Source organism: Salvelinus alpinus, chromosome 31 (genome assembly GCF_045679555.1).
Source record: "Salvelinus alpinus chromosome 31, SLU_Salpinus.1, whole genome shotgun sequence".
NCBI classification, from domain to species: Eukaryota; Metazoa; Chordata; class Actinopteri; order Salmoniformes; family Salmonidae; genus Salvelinus; species Salvelinus alpinus.
Genome location: NC_092116.1, coordinates 28,014,811 through 28,042,310, shown reverse-complemented (window position 1 = coordinate 28,042,310; position 27,500 = coordinate 28,014,811). Strand labels below are relative to the sequence as shown.

The 27,500-nt window shown below is 44.1% G+C and overlaps 2 protein-coding genes across 2 annotated transcripts in view; both read left to right on the top strand.

The window, feature by feature from the left end:
* The window catches only part of LOC139561489 (urea transporter 1), a 23,151-nt gene extending 4,730 nt beyond the window's left edge, over positions 1–18,421 (top strand). The window contains exons 5-8 of the mRNA XM_071378627.1: positions 3,078–3,225; positions 10,685–10,819; positions 17,282–17,331; positions 17,754–18,421. Of these exons, the coding sequence (XP_071234728.1) occupies positions 3,078–3,225; positions 10,685–10,819; positions 17,282–17,331; positions 17,754–17,933 (513 nt within the window). The 3' untranslated portion in view covers positions 17,934–18,421. The remainder of the gene's footprint in view (positions 1–3,077; positions 3,226–10,684; positions 10,820–17,281; positions 17,332–17,753) is intronic.
* Positions 18,422–20,464: 2,043 nt separating this feature from the next.
* Positions 20,465–27,500, top strand: part of LOC139561289 (N-acetyllactosaminide beta-1,3-N-acetylglucosaminyltransferase 3-like) — a 14,953-nt gene continuing 7,917 nt past the window's right edge. The window contains exon 1 of the mRNA XM_071378278.1: positions 20,465–20,528. Coding sequence (XP_071234379.1) covers positions 20,480–20,528 — 49 coding nt within the window. The 5' untranslated portion in view covers positions 20,465–20,479. The remainder of the gene's footprint in view (positions 20,529–27,500) is intronic.

The window sequence follows — 27,500 nt, the reverse complement described above, 5'->3', positions numbered from 1 at the left end:
TAAACTGGTTACCAACATAATTAGAGCAGTAAAAATCAATGATTTGTCATACCCGTGGTGTGCGGTCTGATATACCACGACTGTCAGCCAATCAGCATTCAGGGCTCGAATCACCCAGTTTATGATAAACAACTAATTGACCGATGTCGGTTCAATTACTTGAATTTCATTTAGTTCTGTTTTTTTTGTTGTGAGCCCTACGCACCGTTTCTCTAGAGAGAAATCAAATCATTCACGAGAGAAATCAAGTCAAGAACTATGTGGGACGCTGGGCTGAAGGGAGTTGTAGTTTTAATTAAGAAAATATTCAATCTACTTCAGCGCAGAAACGTGGTAATTCACTACAATGACCATAATCCATTGTGCCACTTACGCCTGCTTCATTAAATTAGATACACACAGATCGCATGAGAGAGGAATGTACACAACACAAGACAAGAGGGTTAGAGATAGTTTGTGAAAGTATGCCTTATCTACTTTGAAGAACTAGTCAAATGATTTTGTCAGACAGCTCTGCGGCGAAGCCTACTGTAGCTAATTAGGATGACTACAGACAGTACAGACAGTACATTCTGGGGAGCACAGAGATGACATTCGATGGTCTGGCAGGCTGGTTAGCTGCTACTACCTGAGCAGAGATGACATTCGATGGTCTGGCAGGCTGGTTAGCTGCTACTACCTGAGCAGAGATGACATTCGATGGTCTGGCAGGCTGGTTAGCTGCTACTACCTGAGCAGAGATGACATTCGATGGTCTGGCAGGCTGGTTAGCTGCTACTACCTGAGCAGAGATGACATTCGATGGTCTGGCAGGCTGGTTAGCTGCTACTACCTGAGCAGAGATGAGATGATGACTTTAAGGAATGAGAAATAACAACTTGGCAAGGGTAGAGTCAACAGTTCCTATTCACTATATAGTGCAATACTTCTGACATAGGGATCTGGTCAAATGTAGTGCACTATAGGAAATAGGGTGTCATTTGTGACTCAGTCAACATGTGCCTTCTGGGGACGTATCCCCTGTCAATAGTCTAAAGTGTTTTACTTTCCTCGTCTCCTCTCCTTCTTTCTTTCCTTGTCTCCTCTCCTTCTTTCTTTCCTTGTCTCCTCTCCTTCTTTCTTTCCTCATCTCCTCTCCTTATTTCTTTCCTCGTCTCCTCTCCTTATTTCTTTCCTCGTCTCCTCTCCTTCTTTCTTTCTGTTGTCTCCTCTCCTTATTTATTTCCTCGTCTCTTCTCCTTCTTTCTTTCCTCGTCTCCTCTCCTTCTTTCTTTCCTCATCTCCTCTCCTTCTTTCTTTCCTTGTCTCCTCTCCTTCTTTCTTTCCTCATCTCCTCTCCTTATTTATTTCCTCGTCTCCTCTCCTTATTTATTTCCTCGTCTCCTCTCCTTCTTTCTTTCTTTCCTCGTCTCCTCTCCTTCTTTCTTTCCGTTGTCTCCTCCCCTTTCTTTCCTCGTCTCCTCTCTTTCTTTATTTCCTCATCTACTCTCTTTCTTTCTTTCCTCATCTCATCTCCTCCATCTGTGTTGATCTGTAAAGACAGGCTAGGTGATTATGGAAGAAGGACTTTCAGACAGCGAGGTCTTTCTAATCAGAAAAGGTTATAGAGATGAACAGCTAATTACATCATTTATGAAGTGACAGCATCGGCAGCACCAATGAGGGTTAACATGTGCTTAAACAGGCTTTGGGTCCTCGATCCAACTCTATGAGACTAGCCACAACATACCAAGCTTGTTGGAGAGTTCCTACGTTGCCAGCGCTTGCTTTAGATCACATATAAACTGGCCGAAGGATATGTTCTTTCCGTATAAGAGTACTCTGAACAAATCCAAAACGTAGGCGTAAATAGAGATGATTTATTTACATCATAATGTCTATCCATGTAAGAGTAGTTTCACTACATCTCAAATGCCACTCATCTGTTTCTGTTCTCTCTCTCTCTCTCTCTCTGTCTCTGTCTCTCTCTCCTCCTCTTTCTCTCTCTCTCTCTCTCCTCTCCTCCTCTTTCTCTCTCTCTCCTCCTCTTTCTCTCTCTCTCTCTCTCTCTCCCTCTCCTCCTCTTTCTCTCTCTCTCTCTCTCTCTCTCCTCCTCTTTCTCTCGCTCTCCTCCTCTTTCTCTCTCTCTCTCTCTCTGTCTCTCTCTGTCTCTCAGTCTCTCTGTCTCTCGCTCTCTGTCTCTCTGTCTCTCTCCCGCTCAATTCAATTCAATTCCATTTAAGGGCTTTATTGTCATGGGAAACATACGTTTACATTGCCAAAGCAAGTGAAGTAGATAATAAATAAAAGTGAAATAAACAATACAAATTAACAGTAAACATTACACTCACAGAAGTTCCAAAAGAATAAAGACATTTCAAATGTCATATGTCTATATACAGTGTTGTAACGATGTACAAATAGTGCAAATAGTTCAAAATAAATAAACATAAATATGGGTTACACTGCCTGCCTGCCTCTCTCTCTCGCCCCTCTTTCTTTCTCTCGCCCCCTCTTTTGTTCTCTTGCCAACTTCCCCTCCTTTGATCTCATCTCTCTTTTATTCAAATTCCAGTCCTCTCTCTTCCTCTCCGTCACCGACTAGGCTACATTTCCTCAGCTCTCTCTCTCTGTTTCTCTCCGTCTCTCTCTCTCTCGCTGTGCTTATTCTTATTATAGACACACAGAGAGAGAGAGAGAGAGAGAGAGAGAGAGAGAGAGAGGTAGAGGTAGAGGTAGAGGTAGAGAACTGTGCCAGCCTGCAGCAGTGATATCATTATGATCTTGTAAGTAAAGATACATCCCAGCAACAGGCAGGTGCATTTATCATGTCGCCATGGAAACCACTCTCATCTCGCTATTGGGTGTTTGTATGGGTGGTGGTGATGGGTGTGGAAATTCACTGGCATGTCCTTGGCACCAGCACTAGAACACAGAGACTGCATTCCAAATAGTGCACTACTCACAGTATGGGCCCTGGTCAAAAGCAGTGCACTTCATAGGGAATAGGGTGCCCTTTTGGGATACAGGCACATTATATGTGTGTGCATTTGTTTTTAAGAGTGTGTGTGTGTGTGTGTTTGTGTAATTCCCTGTAGCTCCTGCAGGGAGTGCCGTTGGGTGTGGGTCAAATTTATGCCTGTGAGGACCTGGGCCCCTCTGTGTTGATCCTGGGAGCGACGCTGCTCTACTCCCCTCTACTGGTCTCACACGCCCTGCTGGGCTCTGGGGCCGGCACACTCGCAGGTGAGTAGGATAATGTAGCTGTGCTGTCTCCATGCTGTTCATACAGAGACAGGAGGTTTGATAAAGAGGGATAAAAGAAACAGTTCAAACCAACTGTCATGCTGGCACACTGTGGAGTAGACGCTCTATCTCTCTCATATGATTAACAAGCCCCTCAGAGGGAGGGACAGACGGACAGAGAGAGACAGAGAGAGAGAGAGACAGAGAGCGAGAGAGAGAGAGAGAGAGAGAGAGAGAGAGAGAGAGAGAGAGAGAGAGAGAGAGAGACAGAGAGAGAGAGAGAGAGAGACAGACAGACAGACAGAGAGAGAGAGAGAGAGAGAGAGAGAGAGAGAGAGAGAGAGAGAAAGAGAGAGAGAGAGAGAAAGGCGCAACTGGACCTTTTTTGGAACACCATTATTTTTGTCTTACTGAGATTTACTGTCAAGGCCCAGGTCTGTGTAGAAGATCTAGGTGCTGCTGTTGGTGGGGGGCGGAAGCACCAGATCATCAACAAACAGTAGACATTGAATTCTAGTAGGGTGAGGCCGGGTGCTGCAGACTGTTCTAGTGCCCTCGCTAATTTGTTGATATATATGTTGAAGAGGGTGGGGCTTAAGCTGCATCCCTGTCTCACCCCACAGCCCTGTGGGAAAAAATGTGTGTGTATTTTGCCAATTTTAACCCCACAGTGGTTGTTTGTGATCATGGATTTTATAATGTCATATGTTTTTTCCCAACACCGCTTTCCATCAATTTGTATAGCAGACCCTCATGCCAAATTGAGTCAAAAGCTTTTTTGTACTCAACAAAGCATGAGAAGACTTTGTCTTTGTTTTGTTTATTTTTTGTCAGTTAGGGTGTGCAGGGTGAATATGTGGTCTATTGTATGGTAATGTATTATTATTTATGTATTTTTGTTGGGGGGGGGGTAGTTCAACTTTAATATTGCAGACAGATTGTAGCTTCCATCAATGTAATTGTCTGCATCATTTCCAATCCCACATATATAACATAACAAAATCTGGAAAAAGTCAATGGGTCTGAATACTTTCCGAAGGCACTTTTTTGTCTCGTCACAATATCTCAGATCTACAGACAGTCCCTTGGACATGGTAAAGTTACTGCTCTGACATGAACTGTCAACTGTGGGACCTTTATACAGACAGTCCCTTGGACATGGTATAGTTACTGCTCTGACATGAACTGTCAACTGTGGGACCTTTATACAGACAGGTGTGATTCTTTCTGAATCATGTTCAAACAATGGAATTGGCTGCCGGTGGACTCCAATCAAGTTGTAGCAATATCTCAAGGATGATCAAAGGAAATTGGAATGTCATAGCAAAGATGTGTGAATACGTATATAAATGAGATATTTCTGTATTTCATTTTCATTTTCATTTTCTGTATTTCATTAGGTTGCTCCCTGAATTCAGGGAGCAACCTAACAAAATGTGATATAAGTCAAGGGATATGAATAGTTACTGAAGGCACTGTAGCCCACCAAAAACATTCGGCCCATCTAGCAGAAACCGCTCAGTTCTGCCTCCAGGGCAAGACTTATGACACTTATAACATCAACCTGCGTCTGGTCACTGAATCAGTCTCTTCATCTGCCACCTACAGTGGCTTGCGAAAGTATTCACCCCGCTTGGCATTTTTCCTATTTTGTTGCCTTACAACCTGGAATTAAAATATATTTTGGAGGGTTTTGTATCATTTGATTTACACAACATGCCTACCGCAAAATATTTTTTTATTGTGAAACAAACAAGAAATAAGACAAAAAAACTGAAAACTTGAGTGTGCATAACTATTCACCCCCCAAAGTCAATACTTTGTAGAGCCACCTTTTGCAGCAATTACAGCTGCAAGTCTCTTGGGGTATGTCTCTATAAGCTTGGCATATCTAGCCACTGGGATGTTTGCCCATTCTTCAAGGCAAAACTGCTCCAGCTCCTTCAAGTTGGATGGGTTCCTGCTGGTGTACAGCAATCTTTAAGTCATACCACAGACTCTCAATTTGATTGAAGTCTGGGCTTTGACAAGGCCATTCCAAGACTTTTAGATGTTTCCCCTTAAACCACTCGAGTGTTTCTTTAGCAGTATGCTTAGGGTCATTGTCCTGCTGGAAGGTGAACCTCCGTCCCAGTCTCAAATCTCTGGAAGACTGAAACAGGTTTCTCTCCAGAATATCCTGTATTAAGCTCCATCCATCATTCCTTCTATTCTGACCAGTCTCCCAGTCCCTGCTGATGAAAAACATCCCCACTGTATAATGCTGCCACAACCATGCTTTACTGTGGGGATGGTGATCTCTGGGTGATGAGAGGTGTTGGGTTTGTGCCAGACATAGCGTTTTCCTTTTGAGCCAAAAAGTTCAATTGTAGTCTCATCTGACCAGAGTACCTTCTTCCATATGTTTTGGGAGTCTCCCACATGCATTTTGGCAAACACCAAACATGTTTGCAAATTTTTTTCTGTAGGCAATGGCTTTTTTCTGGCCACTCCTCCGTAAAGCCCAGCTCCGTGGAGTGTACGTCTTAAAGTGGTGCTATGGACAGATACTCCAATCTCCGCTGTGGAGCTTTGCAGCTCCTTCAGGGTTATCTTTGGTCTCTTTGTTGCCTCGGATTAATGCCCTCCTTGCCTGGTCCCTGAGTTTTGGTGGGCGGCCCTCTCTTGGCAGGTTTGTAGTGGTGCCATATTCTTGGTCTTCATGGTGCTGCTTGCTTGGTGGTGCCCCTTGCTTAGTGGTGTTGCAGACTCTGGGGCCTTTCAGAACAGGTGTATGTATACTGAGATCATGTGACAGATCATGTGACACTTAAATTGCACACAGGTGGACTTTATTTAATTAATTATGTGACCTCTGAAGGTAATTGGTTGCACCAGATCTTATTTAGGGGCTTCATAGCAAAGGAGGTGAATACATATGCACGTACCACTTTTCCGTATTTTTTAATTTCCATTTTTTTTAAATTTCATTTCCCCAATTTTGACTATTTTGTGTATGTCCATTACATGAAATACAAATACAAATCCTGGTTGTAATGCAACAAAATAGGAAAACACCAAGGTGGATGAATACTTTTGCAAGGCACTGTATATACTCAATGAAATGACACACAGCTACACTACATAGACTCCAATGCATAGATAACCAATAGGATAGTGACTAGATAACCAATAGGATAGTGACTAGATAACCTACAGGATAGTGAATAGATAACCAATAGGATAGTGACTAGATAACCAATAGGATAGTGACTAGATAACCAATAGGATAGTGAATAGATAACCAATAGGATAGTGACTAGATAACCAATAGGATAGTGAATAGATAACCAATAGGATAGTGAATAGATAACCAATAGGATAGTGAATAGGATAGTGAATAGATAACCAATAGGATAGTGACTAGATAACCAATAGGATAGTGAATATATTCCAATATAATAGTGACTAGATAACCACTAGGATAGTGACTAGATAACCACTAGGGTAGTGAATAGATAACCAATAGGATAGTGAATAGATAACCAATAGGACAGTGAATAGATAACCAATAGGATAGTGACTAGATAACCAATAGGATAGTGAATATATTCCAATATAATAGTGAATAGTTTCCAATAGAATAGATATCTCCTCTCCTCTCCCTGTGTGTGTGTATCTGTGTACAGATATCTTTATGTTAGCACTCGTCTCCCAAACATTCTTCAAGATTGTCCGTCAGTCTGTCTGTCTGTCTATGTATCTGCCTGTCTGTATGTCTGTATGTCTGGTTGCTTTGTTAGATATAAATAAGTCTGGATGATAGTATTGATTTGTCTGGGAGCTCTGTCGGTCTGTGTGTGTGTGTGTGTGTGTGTGTGTGTGTGTGTGTGTGTGTGTGTGTGTGTGTGTGTGTGTGTGTGTGTGTGTGTGTGTGTGTGTGTGTGTGTGTGTGTGTGTGTGTGTGTGTGTCGGGAAACGCCATTGCGTCATTGGATATCCGTAACCTACATCAATTATTTTTCCTACACTCAATCTCTGAGGTTTCCATGGTTACGACCCTGAATATACGTGTGTGTGTGTGTCTGCGTATCTGTGTGTGTGTGTGTGTGTATGTGTGCTCATACTTATACATCCATGTGTGTGTGTGTGTGTGTGTGTGTGTGTGTAGTCTATTTTATCTTTCAGTGATAAGTTATCGCCATTTCACGCCCTATCTCTCTACAACGCATTTTTTAAGTATTCAGACCCATTCACTTTTTCCACATTTTGTTACGTTACAGCCTTATTCTAAAATGGATTCAATAATGTTTTTCCTCATCAATCTACACACAATACCCCATAATGACATCACAATACCCCATAACAACATCACAATACCCCATAATGACATCACAATACCCCATAACAACATCCCCATAATGACAAATCGAAAAGAGGTTTTAAGATTTTTTTATTATTATTATAAACAAATAACAAAAATACCTTATTTACATAAGTATTCAGACCCTTTGCTATGAGACTCAAAATTGAGCTCAGGTGCATCCTGTTTCCATTGATCATTCTTGAGACGTTTCTATAACTTGATTGGAGTCCACCTGCGGTAAATTACATTGATTGGACATGATTTGGAAAGGCACACACCTGTCTATATAAGGTCCCAAAGTTGACAGTGGATGTCAGAGCAAAAACCAAGCCATGAGGTCGAAGGAATTGTCCGTAGAGCTCTGAGACAGGATTGTGTCGGGGCACAGATCTGGGGAAGGGTACCAAAACATTTCTGAAGCATTAAAGATCCCCAAGAACACAGTGGCCTCCATCATTCTTAAATGGAAGAAGTTTGGAACCACCAAGAGTCTTCCTAGAGCTGGCCACCCGGCCAAACTGAGCAATTGATGGAGAAGGGCCTTGGTCTGGGAGGTGACCAACAACCCAATGGTCACTCTGACAGAACTCTAGTTCTTTTGTGGAGATAAGAGAACCTTCCAGAAGGACAACCATCTGTGCAGTACTCCACCAATCAGGCCTTTGTGGTAGAGTGGCCAGACGGAAGCCACTCCTCAATAAAAGGCACATGACAGCCCGCTTGGAGTTTGTCAAAAGGCACCTAAAGAATCTCAGACCATGAGAAACAAGATTCTCTGGTCTGATGAAACCAAGATTGAACTCTGGACTGGAAGAAACCTGGCACCATCTCTACGGTGAAGCATGGTGGTGGCAGCATCATGCTGTGGGGATGTTTATCAGCGGCAGGGACTGGGAGACTAGTCAGGACCAAGGCAACGATGAACGGAGTAAATTACAAAGAGATCCTTGATGAAAACCTGCTCCAGAGCGCTTAGGACCTCAGACTGGGGCGAAGGTTCACCTTCCAACAGGACAACGACCCTCAGCACACAGCTAAGATAACGCAGGAGTGGGTTCAGGACAAGAGTCTGTAATACCTACATGTTTCAAGCAGATCACCATAGTCTATGTGCCCAAGAAAGTGAAGGTAAACCTGCCTAAATTTACATTTACATTTACATTTAAGTCATTTAGCAGACGCTCTTATCCAGAGCGACTTACAAATTGGAAAGTTCATTCTTATTCATCCTGGTCCCCCCGTGGGGAATGAACCCACAACCATGGCGTTGCAAGCGCCATGCTCTACCAACTGAGCCACACGGGACCTAAATGGTAGCTATGAAGTGCTTTGAAAGGCTGGTCATGGCTCACATCAACACCATCATCCCAGAAACCCTAGACCCACTCCAATTCACATACTGCCCCAAAAGATCCACAGATGACGCAATCTCAATCGCACTCCACACTACCCTTTCCCACCTAGACAAAAGGAACAGCTATGTGAGAATACTGTTCATTGACTACAGCTCAGCGTTCAACACCATAATGCCCACAAAGCTTATCACTAAGCTAAGGACTCTGGGACTAAACATCTCCCTCTGCAACTGGATCCTGGACTTCCTGACGGGCCACCTCCAGGTGGTGAGGGTAGGCAACAACACATCTGCCACGCTGATCCTCAACACAGGGGCCCCTCAGGGGCACGTGCTTATTCCCCTCCTCACCCACTCCAACACCATCATTAAGTTTGATGACGACACAACTGTGGTAGGCCTGATCACCGACAACGATGAGACAGCTTATCGGGAGGTGGTCAGAGGCCTGACAATGTGGCACCAGGACAACAACTGCATTGTTGGTTAAGGGCTTGTAAAGTAAGCATTTCACTGTAAGGTGGGATGGAGAGAGGGATGAGGAGAGGAGAGAGGGATGGAGAGAGGGATGGAGAGGAGAGAGGGATGAGGAGAGAGGGATGGAGAGGAGAGAGGGATGAGGAGAGGGATGGAGAGGAGAGAGGGATGAGGAAAGGAGAGAGGGATGAGGAAAGGAGAGAGGGATGGAGAGGAGAGAGGGATGAGGAGAGGACAGAGGGATGGAGAGGAGAGAGGGATGAGGAGAGAGGGATGGATGGAGAGAGGGATGAGGAGAGAGGGATGAGGAAAGGAGAGGGGGATGGAGAGGAGAGAGGGATGAGGAGAGCAGAGAGGGATGGAGAGAGAGGGATGAGGAGAGGAGAGAGTGATGTTGTATTCGGCGCATGTGACAAATACCATTTGATATGATTTAATCTGATTTACTGAGATGGGAGAACCTGCCAGAAGGACAACAGTCTCTACAGCACTTCACCAATCTGGGCTTTATGGGAGAGTGGCCAGACGGAAGCCACTCCTGAGAAAAAGACACATGACTGCCCGCCTGGACTTTACAAAAAGGCACCTGAAAGACCCTGAGAGCATAAGGCAAAAGATTCTGTGGTCAGATGAGACAAACATGTAACTTTGTGAACATGTGACCCACCACATACCTATTACAGTGTGGTGGGTCAGCTATTGACATCCATTCAAATATACTTCTACTAAGGAAATAGCTGACATAGAGAAAGAAAGATGGAGGGAGGGAGGGGGAACGAAGGAGAGAGAGAGAGCTGTGAAAGGGGGAGGGGGAACGGGAGTGAGAGGTAGAGACAGTACAAAAGGAAGACAAGAAAATGGAGAGGAAGAAAGAGAGGGGGGGGGGGATGAAGGAGAGAGGGAGAGTTAGCTGGGAAAGGGGGGAGGGGGAACGGAAGTGAGAGGAAATAAGAGAGGGGGGAACGAACGAGAGAGGGAGAGTTAGCTGGGAAAGGGGGTAGGGGGAAAGGGAGTGAGAGGAAGAAAGAGAGAGGGGGAATGAAGGAGAGAGGGAGAGATAGCTGGGAAAGGGGGAGGGGGAATGAAGGAGAGAGGGAGAGATAGCTGGGAAAGGGGGGAAGGGAGTGAGAGAAAGAAAGAGAGGGAGAGATAATCTTCCAGCAAACATGAGTATCTTTCTCCCCCTCCTGGACACGTCTGGTACTGCACATTCACACATTGAATCAATCTCTCAGGGCCTGAGTGACTCATATCTGACAGAATAATACTGTGTGTGTCTACAGGTCTGTCAGTGTCAGTGCGTCACAAGGCCTTGTACTCCGGGCTGGCGGGGTTTAATGGAGCTCTGGGTTGTATGGCCGTGGGAGGACTGTTCTTTACCTTCAGCTGGAGGACACACCTCTTCTCTATCGCCAGCGGTGAGACATTCTTCTCCTCTTCTTTCCCCAACACCATCCATCTCTCCTCTCCTCATCCCTCTCTCCTCTCCATTCCTCTCTCCTCTCCTCATCCCTCTCTCCATCCCTCTCTTCTCTCCTCATCCCTCTATCCTCTCCATCCCCTTCTCCTTTCCTCATCACTCTCTCCTCTCCACCCCCTCTCCTTTCCTCATCCCTCTCTCCTCTCCTTCATTCTCTCCTCATCTGTCTCTCCTCTCCATCCCTCTCACCTCTCCTTTCCTCATCCCTCTCTCCTCTCCGTCCCTCTCTCCCCTCCTCAGCCGTCTCTCCTCTCCTCATCCCTCTCTCCATCACTCTCTCCTCTCCATCCCTCTCTCCTCTCCTTATCCCTCTCTCTCCTCTCCTCACCCCGCTCTCCTCTTCATCCCTCTCTCCTCCCCTCATCCCTCTCTTCTCTCCTCATCCCTCTCTCCTATCCTCATCCTTCTCTCCTCTCCATCCCTCTCTCCTCATCCGTCTCTCCTCTCCCCTCTCCCTTCTCCTTTCCTCATCCCTCTCTCCTCTCCGTCCCTTTCTCCTCATCCATCTCTCCTCGCCACCCCCCTCGCCTCTCTCCATCCCTTTCTCCTCATCCGTCTTTCCTCATCCCTTTCCATCCCTCTCTCCTCTCCTCATCCCTTACCATCCCTCTCTCCTCTCCATCCCTCTCTCCTCTTCTCATCCCTCTCTCCTCTCCGTCCCTCTCTCCTCATCCGTCGCTACTCTCCTCATCCCTCTCTCCTCTCCATCCCTCTCTCCTCGCCATCCCCCTCGCCTCTCCTCATCCCTCTTTCCTCTCCATCCCTCTCTCATTTCCATCCCTCTCTCCTCCCCTCATCCCTCTCTCCTCTCCTCATCCCTCTCTCCTCTCCTCATCCCTCTCTCCATCTCCTTTCCTCATCCTTCTCTCCTCTCCATCCCTCTCTCCTTTTCTCATCCCTCTCCTCTCCTCATCCCTCTCTCCTCTCCCTTCTCCTTTCCTCATCCCTCTCTCCTCTCCATCCCTCTCTCCTCTTCTCATCCCTCTCTCCTCTCCGTCCCTCTCTCCTCATCCGTCGCTACTCTCCTCATCCCTCTCTCCATCCCTCTCTTCTCCCCATCCCCCTCGCCTCTCCTCATCCCTCTCTCCTCTCCTCATCCCTTCCCATCCCTCTCTCCTCTCCATCCCGCTCGCCTCTCCTCATCCCTTCCCATCCCTCTCTCCTCTCCATCCCGCTCGCCTCTCCTCATCCCTCTCTCCTCTCCTCATCCCTCTTTCCTCTCCTCATCCCTTCCCATCCCTCTCTCCTCTCCATTCCTTTCTCCTCTCCATCCCGCTCGCCTCTCCTCATCCCTCTCTCCTTTCCTCATCCCTCTTTCCCCATCCCTCTCTCCTCTCCTCATCCCTCTTCATCCCTTTCTCCTCTCCTTCCCCTTCTCCTCTCCATCCTGCTCTCCTCATCCCTCTCTCCTCTCCTCATCCTTCTCTCCTCTGCATCCCTTTCTCCTCTCCTCTCTTCTCTCCATCCTGCTCTCTCCATCCCTCATCCTTCTCTCCTCTCCATCCCTTTCTCCTCTCCTCTCTTCTCTCCATCCTGCTCTCTCCATCCCTCTCTCCTCTCCTCATCATTCTCTCCTCTCCATCCCTTTCTCCTCTCCTCTCTTCTCTCCATCCCTCTCTCCTCTCCATCCCTTTCTCCTCTCCTCTCTTCTCTCCATCCTGCTCTCTCCTCTCCATCCCTCTTCATCCCTTTCTCCTCCCCTCTCTCCTCTCCATCCTGCTCTCTCCTCTCCTCTCTCCTCTCCATCCTCCTCTCTCCATCCCTCTCTCCTCTCCATCCTTCTTCAGTGAATGCATCTGATCCTGTCAATGGGTAATCAGGAAGTTATTGTGTAACTTGATTTAATTTCATTGTATTTGCAGAGGTACAACACACACACACACACACACACACACACACACACACACACACACACACACACACACACACACACACACACACACAGTGAATGTAGTGGTGAGAACATTTTTCCTGATAAGGGTTGAGGCTCATTAGTAAAGAGATAATCTACTCACATGACGTATATCACAGCCTCATCCAGAAGCTGGGTTTGAGTCCTTAATGGCACACTATTCCTTATACAGAGCACCACGTAGGCAACAAGGTTTACAGCACCATGTAGGCAACAAGGTATACAACACTATGTAGGCAACAAGGTATACAACACTATGTAGGGAATAAGGTACACAACACTATGTAGGGAATAAGGTATACAGCACCATGTAGGGAATAAGGTATACAGCACTATGTAGGGAATAAGGTATACAGCACTATGTAGGGGATAAGGTATACAACACTATGTAGGGAATAAGGTATACAGCACCATGTAGGGAATAAGGTATACAGCACTATGTAGGGAATAAGGTATACAGCACTATGTAGGGGATAAGGTATACAACACTACGTAGGGAATAAGGTATACAGCACTATGTAGGGAATAAGGTATACAGCACCATGTAGGGAATAAGGTATACAGCACTATGTAGGGAATAAGGTATACAGCACTACGTAGGGAATAAGGTATACAACACTATGTAGGGAATAAGGTATACAGCACTACGTAGGGAATAAGGTATACAACACTACGTAGGGAATAAGGTATACAACACTACATAGGGGATAAGGTATACAACACTACGTAGGGAATAAGGTATACAACACTACGTAGGGAATAAGGTATACAACACTACGTAGGGAATAAGGTATACAACACTATGTAGGGGATAAGGTATACAACACTACGTAGGGAATAAGGTATACAACACTACGTAGGGGATAAGGTATACAACACTACGTAGGGAATAAGGTATACAACACTACGTAGGGAATAAGGTATACAACACCATGTAGGGAATAAGGTATACAACACTACGTAGGGAATAAGGTATACAGCACTATGTAGGGAATAAGGTATACAACACTACGTAGGGAATAAGGTATACAACACTATGTAGGGAATAAGGTATACAACACTATGTAGGGGATAAGGTATACAACACTATGTAGGGAATAAGGTATACAGCACTATGTAGGGAAGAAGGTATACAACACTACGTAGGGAATAAGGTATACAACACTACGTAGGGAATAAGGTTTACAACACTATGTAGGGAATAAGGTATACAACACTACATAGGGAATAAGGTATACAACACTACATAGGGAATAAGGTACACAGCACTATGTAGGGAATAAGGTATACAACACTATGTAGGGGATAAGGTATACAACACTATGTAGGGAATAAGGTATACAGCACTATGTAGGGGATAAGGTATACAACACTATGTAGGGAATAAGGTATACAGCACTATGTAGGGAATAAGGTACACAACACTATGTAGTGAATAAGGTATACAGCACTATGTAGGGAATAAGGTATACAACACTACGTAGGGAATAAGGTATACAACACCATGTAGGGAATAAGGTATACAACACTACGTAGGGAATAAGGTATACAACACTACGTAGGGGATAAGGTATACAACACTACGTAGGGGATAAGGTATACAACACTACGTAGGGAATAAGGTTTACAACACTATGTAGGGAATAAGGTATACAACACTATGTAGGGAATAAGGTATACAGCACTACGTAGTGAATAAGGTATACAACACTACGTAGGGAATAAGGTATACAACACTATGTAGGGAATAAGGTATACAACACTATGTAGGGAATAAGGTATACAACACTACGTAGGGAATAAGGTATACAACACTACGTAGGGAATAAGGTATACAACACTATGTAGGGAATAAGGTATACAACACTATGTAGGGAATAAGGTATACAACACTACATAGGGAATAAGGTACACAGCACTATGTAGGGAATAAGGTATACAACACTATGTAGGGGATAAGGTATACAACACTATGTAGGGAATAAGGTATACAGCACTATGTAGGGGATAAGGTATACAACACTATGTAGGGAATAAGGTATACAGCACTATGTAGGGAATAAGGTACACAACACTATGTAGTGAATAAGGTATACAGCACTATGTAGGGAATAAGGTATACAACACTACGTAGGGAATAAGGTATACAACACCATGTAGGGAATAAGGTATACAACACTACGTAGGGAATAAGGTATACAACACTACGTAGGGGATAAGGTATACAACACTACGTAGGGGATAAGGTATACAACACTACGTAGGGAATAAGGTTTACAACACTATGTAGGGAATAAGGTATACAACACTATGTAGGGAATAAGGTATACAGCACTACGTAGTGAATAAGGTATACAACACTACGTAGGGAATAAGGTATACAACACTATGTAGGGAATAAGGTATACAACACTATGTAGGGAATAAGGTATACAACACTACGTAGGGAATAAGGTATACAACACTACGTAGGGAATAAGGTATACAACACTACATAGGGAATAAGGTACACAGCACTATGTAGGGAATAAGGTATACAACACTATGTAGGGGATAAGGTATACAACACTATGTAGGGAATAAGGTATACAGCACTATGTAGGGGATAAGGTATACAACACTATGTAGGGAATAAGGTATACAGCACTATGTAGGGAATAAGGTACACAACACTATGTAGTGAATAAGGTATACAGCACTATGTAGGGAATAAGGTATACAACACTACGTAGGGAATAAGGTATACAACACCATGTAGGGAATAAGGTATACAACACTACGTAGGGAATAAGGTATACAACACTACGTAGGGGATAAGGTATACAACACTACGTAGGGGATAAGGTATACAACACTACGTAGGGAATAAGGTTTACAACACTATGTAGGGAATAAGGTATACAACACTATGTAGGGAATAAGGTATACAGCACTACGTAGTGAATAAGGTATACAACACTACGTAGGGAATAAGGTATACAACACTATGTAGGGAATAAGGTATACAACACTATGTAGGGAATAAGGTATACAACACTACGTAGGGAATAAGGTATACAACACTACGTAGGGAATAAGGTATACAACACTATGTAGGGAATAAGGTATACAACACTATGTAGGGAATAAGGTATACAACACTACGTAGGGAATAAGGTATACAACACTACGTAGGGAATAAGGTATACAACACTGTGTAGGGGATAAGGTATACAACACTACGTAGGGAATAAGGTATACAACACTATGTAGGGAATAAGGTATACAACACTACGTAGGGAATAAGGTATACAACACTACGTAGGGAATAAGGTATACAACACTATGTAGGGGATAAGGTATACAACACTACGTAGGGAATAAGGTATACAACACTATGTAGGGGATAAGGTATACAACACTACGTAGGGAATAAGGTATACAACACTACGTAGGGAATAAGGTATACAACACTACGTAGGGAATAAGGTATACAGCACTATGTAGGGAATAAGGTATACAACACTATGTAGGGGATAAGGTATACAACACTACGTAGGGAATAAGGTATACAACACTACGTAGGGAATAAGGTATACAACACTATGTAGGGGATAAGGTATACAACACTACGTAGGGAATAAGGTATACAACACTATGTAGGGGATAAGGTATACAACACTACGTAGGGAATAAGGTATACAACACTACGTAGGGAATAAGGTATACAGCACTATGTAGGGAATAAGGTATACAACACTATGTAGGGAATAAGGTATACAACACTACGTAGGGAATAAGGTATACAACACTATGTAGGGAATAAGGTATACAACACTATGTAGGGGATAAGGTATACAACACTATGTAGGGAATAAGGTATACAACACTACGTAGGGAATAAGGTATACAACACTACGTAGGGAATAAGGTATACAACACTACGTAGGGAATAAGGTATACAGCACTATGTAGGGAATAAGGTATACAACACTATGTAGGGAATAAGGTATACAACACTACGTAGGGAATAAGGTATACAGCACTATGTAGGGAATAAGGTATACAACACTACGTAGGGAATAAGGTATACAACACCATGTAGGGAATAAGGTATACAACACTACGTAGGGAATAAGGTATACAGCACTATGTAGGGAATAAGGTATACAACACTACGTAGGGAATAAGGTATACAACACTATGTAGGGAATAAGGTATACAACACTACGTAGGGAATAAGGTATACAACACTACGTAGGGGATAAGGTTTACAACACTATGTAGGGAATAAGGTATACAACACTACGTAGGGGATAAGGTTTACAACACTATGTAGGGAATAAGGTATACAACACTATGTAGGGAATAAGGTTGCATTTGGAACGTAGCCATCATCAACATCAAAGGACAGCAGTGTCTTCCCTGCTATTCATGTCAGAGTGTGTGTGTGTGTGTGTGTGTGTGTGTTTGTAGAATGGTAGATTAACTATCTTCTCTGCCCTACAGCTTTTCTTTCTGCGTATGCTGATATCGCCCTGAGCAATCTACTTGGAACGGTGCGTCATCGAACATACACACTATAACTCCTAAAGCACTGTTTTCCTCTTAAGGGTATATGATTCCAACTTCCTCACTCTCCCCCCTTTCCCTCTCTCTCTCTTTCCCCCCCTCTTTCCTCACCCCCTCTTCCTCTCTCTCTCTCCCTCTTTCCTCACCCCCTCTTCCTCTCTCTCTCTCCCTCTTTCCTCACCCCCTCTTCCTCTCTCTCTCTCCCTCTTTCCTCACCCCCTCTTCCTCTCTCTCTCTCCCTCTTTCCTCACCCCCTCTTTCTCTCTCGCTCCCTCTTCCTCTCTCACCCTCTTTCCTCACCCCCTCTTCCTCTCTCTTTCTTTCCTTCCCCCCTCTCCCTACACCACCCATCTCTCTCTCCACTTCCCCACCGTTTCCTCTCTCTCCCTCTCCTACCCCCCCCCTCCAGGTGGGCCTCCCAGCATGCAGTTGGGCAGCGACTCTGACCGCCACTCTGATGCTGCTGCTGACAGGGCGGAGCCTGTCTGCATACCGCATCCCTACTGGTCGAGTCATGGCTCCGGAACAGAACATCCGCTGTCATAGCCAATGGGCTGCCAGAGAGACCACAGACAGCACTGACGTGTAGACACATAAACACAACCGCCTTAACCCATAAAATGACGATATCAATATTGTCCACATGATGGCGCACTAAGTCAGGCAGGTGTAAGCAAGTTTCCGCTCGGTAGCCTACAGATCTAAGATCAGCTTCCCCTGCCTGATCTTAACCTTTAGAATGAAAAAATATGCAAAACTGACCTAGGATCAGCATCTAGGAGCAACTTCACCCTATACTGAAGAGGCCTCGTTAACAGTTGCCTTAACCTGCCTGGATAAATACTGAACCACAGGGACAAGCGCATACTTTGGGAGAAAGGAGGGGATGTACATAGCCTTTCTTGCTTCACTGGGCCTATAAAGGGACCGATTGAAGTCAATGTCTTTGACTCAGTGTTGTAGGCTACAATAGGCTACATGCTGATTTAAAAACCACTTTCTGTGTCTCTTGTCTGTCATTGTAGCCTGTGTAGGCCAACTACTAAACTTGTCAAATAAACACTGTTTCCACTTTCACTGCTTGTTTTTCGTCCCAAAAAATGTGAACCTTGAAACACGGGCGCCTGGCACCGCATACATGATGAAAACATTTCTCCAGGTGTTGCAAAGATCAGGGCCTGGTTTCAAGTGTAACCGACTACATCGGTGGTCGAGGAGTAGTTGTTATCGAGGCTTAACTGCCTTTCTCAAGGGCAGAAGAGCACATTTTTCCACCTTCATCGGCTCAGGGATTCTAACCAGCAACCTTTCGGTTACTCTTCCAGTTTTTGACAGTTGCGTCCACATGATTTCTGAGACTACGGCTTCTTTCCTCTAGTCTACACACAAAACCCCCAAAACACACAACATGCAAAACGTCACACATCTCTTGCAAAACCAAAACACTTCATTCAAAACTATTTCAACTCCTCTCAAAATGGTGTTTTTGCATCAAAACTCTTCACACAAACCATCAAATGTTTAGCTCTTATACACGCCAACTACACACGGATGTGACACTATCTTGTGTCTTTTGCATGTTCAGTGGAGTCCATGGCAGTTTTTCATAGCACTCACACGTACATATATGTGCATAAATATATACAGTATGTATACATATTCAGTATATATTTACACAGAAATAGAGAGGGGGAAAAAATATTCTCAAAACATTGTATTTTCATCCAGATTTCAGGATAAACAGTAACAGACAAAACAAATAGTTACTATAAAGAAAAAACCAATGAGGGGGCATCCTGTCTCCTATTTGGGTCTGTCCACAGCACCTCATCTACATCACATGTTCTCTCTGGCTAAACAGGGGGGGGGGGGGGGGGAGTAGCTTCTGTTGTGGCGTATCCAGCCCTGGCATGCCCCCTTGTCTATGTCACCACAGGCCTCCTCCTCGTGTTCGTCCCCCTCTTACTCTCACTCCTCTTCCTCTAACTCTCTCTCCAAAATTGGCCTCCATTGTTGTCCAAACCAAGAAAGCCAACCTGAAGCCTATTTATAGTGCTCAAGCTCTGATTTCTAACTGAAGAAATCAGCTGTAAGTGTTTTCACACGTAGGCACTGGGTGTAGGTAATCGGTACATTTTGAATGGCAGTTTTTTCAAATGAAACACAAGATCTGTTACTTTCAAATGATGTGTCTAATGTAGAGAACAGTGTTTAGTAAGAAGTGTGTTTTACAATTGCAAACTGAGTGTAAAGCAGATAATGTGTTTGCAGTGTTGCAGACTTGGTCTGAAGATTAGGTACATGAGTTAATGGTTTCACTGAGTGTTCCTCAAGTACCACTTTTAGTGTGTAAGAGATTGTAGAAAACTGTAACCTCTAGGCTACAGTCAGTGCAGGAAGTAAAATGAAATTATTTTTTTATTTTTTTTATTTAACCTTTATTTAACCAGGTAGGCAAGTTGAGAACAAGTTCTCAATTGAAAAATATATATATTTAATTTCAATGACATCGAAACAAAGCAAAGATTAGCCATTTCTTTCCAAAGTTTAAATTTTTTTAAATAAAAAATGTATAAATATAGGATGGGGTCAATTCGAATTGAATACGTCATGCATTTCTATCTGAATGTTGGCCAACATTGTGTCCTGCTGAACCTGGTGCTGATTTCCAACAGCCAATCCATTCACAGCCGATACAGATACTGTACCTGTCAGCGTGTTGTCTGGTGGTACATGTGAGTCGTCATTCACAGCCGATACAGATACTGTACCTGTCAGCGTGTTGTCTGGTGGTACATGTGAGTCGTCATTCACAGCCGATACAGATACTGTACCTGTCAGCGTGTTGTCTGGTGGTACATGTGAGTCGTCATCCCTTCGCATGGTGTCCCATATAAAACGGTTCCCTGACATGTTTGAAGAATACACATCTCCCATTCTTTTGGTCAGAGGACTCCTCCAGCTGTAGAAAAACAACGTAGAGTTGACAGCACAGCGCTGATTACATCAATGGCTGTTAGTGGAATTCCAGGAGAGACAGGTGACAGTATTTTGACCCATGACCAGAACAAATGTGACCAACCTGAAGTGGGACTGGTGCCTGGCCACATTCCGCCTCAGCCTTCTGCTCCTGATATGGACGGGGTTCCCACCACACTACTGAACAACAAATCCACCAGGTTATGTAAGTAGCCTATGAATTAAATACAATATAATCTCTCAATAAACATATATATATATATTGTTTCGTTTTGGAAGTAATTATACTAATAAAGGGACTGTAAGTACAGAATAGATTCAGGCCAGTGATGCTGACGCTGTTACTATGCAACCAGCTGTGTAACGTTACTGAAAGCTTGTATTATGTTAGCTAAAAACACTGGTACTCGGGCTAGACATGTACCATCCTTCATTCATATATGTTTGCCCTAGAAAATACACAATAGACTTTTATGAGAACAGGCATGTTGTTTTTAGCACTAGTAGGAGACGAAGACCCTGAATGCTAGTTCTAAGCTAGTTTTAACCTAGTCCTTGATCATGACTCCCACTTCCATTATCGAGAGCTGAACTGCTAACCCAAACAATATGCCTGTTCTCATAAAAGTAGCTAGCTACCTAAATTGCAAATCCGGGTTAGTTATCATTATCTTTGTCCGAGTTTAAATTAATTGGCTAGCTAGCTAAACGTTCTCTTTCGTTTTCGTAATGGGTCGCCAAACGACTCCTTCGCCTTCACACGGTGTGAATGCCATGCTTACAATATCGATAACAAGCTGGCTAACGTTAGGTCCTATCAAAACGTATCGCCAGGTGCAACGTTAGCTATGCAAATCTTCCTCTCTATGACATTGCATCACATTACACGTTAGGGAGAGGCTATGTATTTGGCTAGTTACATCACGGTATCATAGCCACACACCAGTCACAGCCATCATGTTGTATGTTTGTTGTAAATAATCCATTCCTTGCCATCTTGCACAATATTGTTGAATGCATTAGAAATCTGCACCAACTTTATGGAAGTAGATTTTGACTCCTATGCCGAGAAAGTATGCCTGCATTGCAGACTTCACAGCATGCCCACAACAGAAGGTTGTCTCTGGGCAATTGGACATCATTGGCAAAAGTGGGCTTGTAAGTAATTCATAACTAACGCATTCCTACCCGTCATGACGCAGTCACTTCCAAATGTTGTTTTGGATGATACTGACTTTATGACCAAAATGATCCTATTTACATTTCGTAGTTAATTTTTATACTAGAATCAATGTTCCTGACTCATATCGATGCCACATAGGCCCTTTATAAGTGGATAAGTTGGTTCTAGGAGACAGTTAAACTTTAAAACTGCAACATGTTCTGTCATTCTCATGGCAAAATGTGAGGAATATCATGAGGTGAGCTATTAAACAGCTATTTCTTCTCTATGCTCCATGGACATTTTTTTTTTTCTTCATGAAATTAGCTTTAAAACTACAAAATGTTCTCTCAGACAAAATGAGTAGAATAGCATTATAAAACTGCTATTTTTTTAGGGGGTTGGGGGGGCCTTCCACATATACCGTATTCTCAAAATATCCCTCCATATACCATAACAAATCTTGTCAAACTGTAAAAAAAAATAAAAAAAAAACATGGGGGAATACCCCCATCTACTGTTTGTCTCCCCCCACCAAAATGTCGCCCTTGCAGTGTACACATATAAACTCAGCAAAAAAAGAAACGTCCTCTCACTGTCAACTGCGTTTATTTTCAGCAAACTTAACATGTGCAAATATTTGTATGAACATAACAAGATTCAACAACTGAGACATAAACTGAACAAGTTCCACAGACATGTGACTAACAGAAATTGAATAATGTGTCCCTGAACAAAGGGGGGTCAAAATCAAAAGTAACAGTCAGTATCTGGTGTGGCCACCAGCTGCATTACTGCTGCAGTACTCCAGTGCATCTCTTCCTCATGGACTGCACCAGATTTGACAGTTCTTGCTGTGAGATGTTGTCCCACTCTTTCACCAAGGCACCTGCAAGTTCCCGGACATTTTTTGGGGGAGTGGCTCTAGCCCTCACCCTCCGATCCAACAGGTCCCAGACGTGCTCAATGGGATTGAGATCCGGGCTCTTCACTGGCCATGGCAGAACACTGACATTCCTGTCTTGCAAGAAAACACGCACAGAACGAGCAGTATGGCTGGTGGCATTGTCATGCTGGAGGGTCATGTCAGGATGAGCCTGCAGGAAGGGTACCACATGAGGGAGGAGGATGTCTTCCCTGTAACGCACAGCGTTGAGATTGCCTGCAATGACAACAAGCTCAGTCCGCTGATGATGTGACACACCGCCCCAGTCCATGACGGACCCTCCACCTCCAAATCGATCTTGCTCCAGAGTACAGGCCTCGGTGTAACGCTCATTCCTTCGACGATAAACGTGAATCCGACCATCACCTCTGGTGAGACAAAACCGCGATTTGTCAGTGAAGATAACTTTTTGCCAGTCCTGTCTGGTCCAGCGACGGTGGGTTTGTGCCCATAGGCGACGTTGTTGCCGGTGATGTCTGGTAAGGACCTGCCTTACAACAGGCCTAAAAGCCCTCAGTCCAGCCTCTCTCAGCCTATTGCGGACAGTCTGAGCACTGATGGAGTGATTGTGCGTTCCTGGTGTAACTCGGGCAGTTGTTGTTGCCATCCTGTACCTGTCCCGCAGGTGTGATGTTCAGATGTACCGATCCTGTGCAGGTGTTGTTGCACGAGGGCAATCAGCTGTCCCTGTAGCGCTGTCTTAGGCGTCTCACAGTATGGACATTGCAATTTATTGCCCTGGCCACATCTGCAGTCCTCATGCCTCCTTGCAGCATGCCTAAGGCACGTTCATGCAGATGAACAGGGACTCTGGGCATCTTTCTTTTGGTGTTTTTCAGAGTTAATAGAAAGGCCACTTTAGTGTCCTAAGTTTTCATAACTGTGACCTTAATTGCCTACCGTCTGTAAGCTGTTAGTGTCTTAACGACCGTTCCACAGGTGCACGTTCATTAATTGTTTATGGGTCATTGAAAAAGTATGGGAAACAGTGTTTAAACCTGTATTATGGGTCATTGAACAAGCATGGGAAACAGTGTTTAAACCCTTATTATGGATAATTGAACAAGCATGGGAAACAGTGTTTAAACCCTTTACAATGAAGATCTGTGAAGTTATTTGGATTTTTACAAATGATCTTTGAAAGACAGGGTCCTGAAAAAGGGACCTTTCTTTTTTTTGGCGAGTTTGTTTACAGTTTGTGAGTGTGTGATATGGGAGATAGCGGTATGTTTATTTCGACATTACAAAGACAGTTTTATAAACAATGGCACCACTGCCATGTTGCACTGAGCCTTGCTGTTGGAAAACCACATCAGTCTCGGCTTTCGGCTCTCATAGATGCACCTCACTTCCGTTTGCACTCAAGTAAGACCAGTATAAGCCGTGTAAGTTTATGCGGAAAGTGATTTTAGAGGAAGTAGGCCAATCATTAACTTCTCTGGTAGAGTTAAAACGACGTCGCTGCGGAATAGTGTTGACATTTGACAAGCTAAATAGACGCACGATGATAACCAAGGGTAAGTGCGATTCAATCAGCTTATTTTAACATTTCTGTTTAGCACCATGATACAACCATATGACATTACTTGTTTCATCCTGCTTGTAATGTTGCTAAAAGAGAATGTATGAATGTTTCCACTAGTTAGCACAGTTACAAAGTCAGTGGGCTATATCCTACAAATGAATGAACTTTGTTTTTGCTTTTAGTTTAAGGTTAGGCATAAGGTAAGCAGTGTGGTTAAGGTTAAGTTTTTAAAAAAATCACATTTTAAACAAAGAGACATGTAGAAATATGTGCGGTTTATAACTAGTATGCTGTGACGACCGATTGCTGAAGAAGCGTTGCACTTCCGCGAAAGTAAGGACCTCTCTTCATTCCGTTTGGAGTCGCCAAATGCGTTGTTGAGCGATATTGTTTCCACTAAAAGAAAAAGAAAAGTCGCGCGCTAGTAGTGTCTTCGATGCCTTCATTATATTGCAACTACTGTTGTTTCCAAGCAACCACTTTACATCAACATGTAGGCTAAATGTGACCGAACATCTTGATTCGGTCTTATGTAGCAACGTTTGCATTTTTTTATTTTTACATTGGATAAAAGCAGAGACACAGATCTACAAAATGGTATATCATACACTACATTTGTTTTTGGGAACAATGGGAAAGTAATTCTGCTTCGAAAGTTGATCAACTTGTAACCTCAACTTTTGAGAAAATGGCCTTTGAATGTTTTGGTACCTACTGGAGAGCACTCCTTTGTCTACACCCCTTCAGCATTGTTCACGCCCTCTTTAACCAGCCCTACCTATCTCTAAGTATTCATATGTGAGGTAATGTGCTATACATTGAGTAGTGTAGTAAAGATTAAGACTAAAAGTAGTAGCCTACAATACGAAAGAATTCCAGGTAAATAGAAGGTATTAATATAAATAAAATATACAGTATGTGCAGGAACAATATCGGTGATAGATTAGGGAGTTATATGCATACAAGCAGGGGTAAAATGTCTACGCAGCAGGATTTAAAAAAAATTGTAGCAGCAACGTATGGTGTGTGTGTGTGTTAGGAAAGAGTCATTTGAATAAAGGCACTGCAGATAGTGCTGATGACTGGTCCGTCCAAAACATGCATGAACAAGAATCTATATTCGGAAAGACTGTTTCCATCCTGCCCTTGACTTTGGTGCAGGGCATGTGAAGTCCATAGCCTCTTCGTCGCAAAACTCTGATCTTCTCAAAAACATATATTTGTCTAGCTGTGTCCAGTCCAGGTGGGGCTTGTACAGGCAGACCATCTATGGGAGGAAGAATGTCAGCCATGCATAGCAGCTAAAATCTGGTCCTGACAGTCCAAGCGCTCCTTGGCGACAACACCAGGCTCCAGAGCAATGAAGCTGTAAAACAGGAAATAACAAAAAAAAAGAGAATATATTAAAAACCTTGCACAACATCATTTCCCCTACTAAGTTTAGATAAGAAGAATAACCTCATACAATGCGTTGAAAATGATTTTCACCTGAAGTGCTGGTACTGCTTGAACTGTGGCAGCGGCCTGAAGTACGGAGTCAGGTGTTGTTGCCAGCCATAGCTTTCCACCAGCACCGTACCATCCTCCAGTCCAACCAGCTGTGGGATGTTGACCCCTGTCAGTGCTGTCCTTCACAACACCAGCAAAGTGTTCACTCTGGTCTTTCTGAAGCGCTGCTTGATAAGGCCAAAGCACCAGTCGGGGGAAAACTTGGTGTGGCCTGTGATCAGGAAGTGAAGGTCCAGACTGTGGTGGAGCTTGTGCATGGTCCGCCAGGCACAATACCAGAGTGCAAACTTGTTCTTGTTTTGGCCACTGCAGTTATCACTATTCAGGTCTACACGTGTTTCCCCAACTCTGTAGTTGGTGAAGAAATGCATGTAGTTGATGACTGCACTGCTGCATTTGTTGGATGACATGCCTTCATCAATCAAGTAGTTGACTTGTTGTGCTATTCCTTCACAGCAGACACCAAACAAGCCACACTTGCGAGGAGTTAAAAAGTAGATGATACCTGGCTGCATAGGGTCAGAAGGATAGTAGACGGGACCTGGCTGCATAGGGTCAGAAGGATTGTAGACGGGACCTGGCTGCATAGGGTCAGAAGGATAGTAGATGGGACCTGGCTGCATAGGGTCAGAAGGATAGTAGATGGGACCTGGCTGCATAGGGTCAGAAGGATAGTAGACGGGACCTGGCTGCATAGGGTCAGAAGGATAGTAGATGGGACCTGGCTGCATAGGGTCAGAAGGATAGTAGATGGGACCTGGCTGCATAGGGTCAGAAGGATAGTAGACGGGACCTGGCTGCATAGGGTCAGAAGGATAGTAGACGGGACCTGGCTGCATAGGGTCAGAAGGATAGTAGACGGGACCTGGCTGCATAGGGTCAGAAGGATAGTAGACGGGACCTGGCTGCATAGGGTCAGAAGGATAGTAGACGGGACCTGGCTGCATAGGGTCAGAAGGATAGTAGACGGGACCTGGCTGCATAGGGTCAGAAGGATAGTGCACCTGCAAACAACAAAATAACATTAAGATACATTTAAGTGAATTGTCTCACCCCTGTCAGTCTGTCTTTAACAGCGCCGTGAAAGGCATTTGCCTGCCTCCCATATGTATTTGTTGAGTGTATATCTATCTATGTCCTTAATCAGTATAAAGGAGGACATGTTGCTTGTTGAGCAAAATCAAAGCTGTAATGCATCCTGATGTTTTTGCTTGCTGGTTCAGTAGAGCCTCCAGGGACAACTGCAGGTCTTGATAGGTTGCTGGTTCAGTAGAGCCTCCAGGGACAACTGCAGGTCTTGATAAGTTGCTGGTTCAGTAGAGCCTCCAGGGACAACTGCAGGTCTTGATAGGTTGCTGGTTCAGTAGAGCCTCCAGGGACAACTGCAGGTCTTGATGGGTCGTCCTGCAGTCAGCAACCATCTTCTGGTCGACAGACCGCTCACTCTGAACAAGTAGGAGATGCTGCTCTTGTTTCTTCAGCTCGGCTGACTTAACAGTTTCTGGCAGATCTGACGACCTGATAGTTGTTCCTCTGTCCTGGGCTCAGTGCTTGAGATGTGGGGCAGCAATTTTCTCCACAGATTCCTGAAGGAAGACAGCCCGACTACATATACCTTTGGAAAATACAGACATACTGTGAGATCAACAAAAGTAGTGCCAATCATGTTGGAGGTCAGTTAAATAATCAAAACGTGTTTATGCTTTACATACCAAGTGTTGTCATCGATTCCTTGTAGAGACGCCACACTGCTGCTTTTGTCACATGGGATGGCAGCAGCTTTCCACCAAAGTGTTTGTGTCCTCGGTGGCGTCCTGGTAATGCTACTGCATTATCCTCTTGGTGGCGTCCTGGTAATACTACTGCATTATCCTCTGGGTGGCGTCCTGGTAATACTATTGCATTATCCTCTGCGTAGTTGTTGATGAAGTTCACCACTCGCTTCAAGTCCTCATGCTTCAGGTGTGACCTGTGCTTGCTTGGGCCAGCCCTCTTTAAATAGGAGGCATTAGACCATTCTCCTTGTATGACCGGT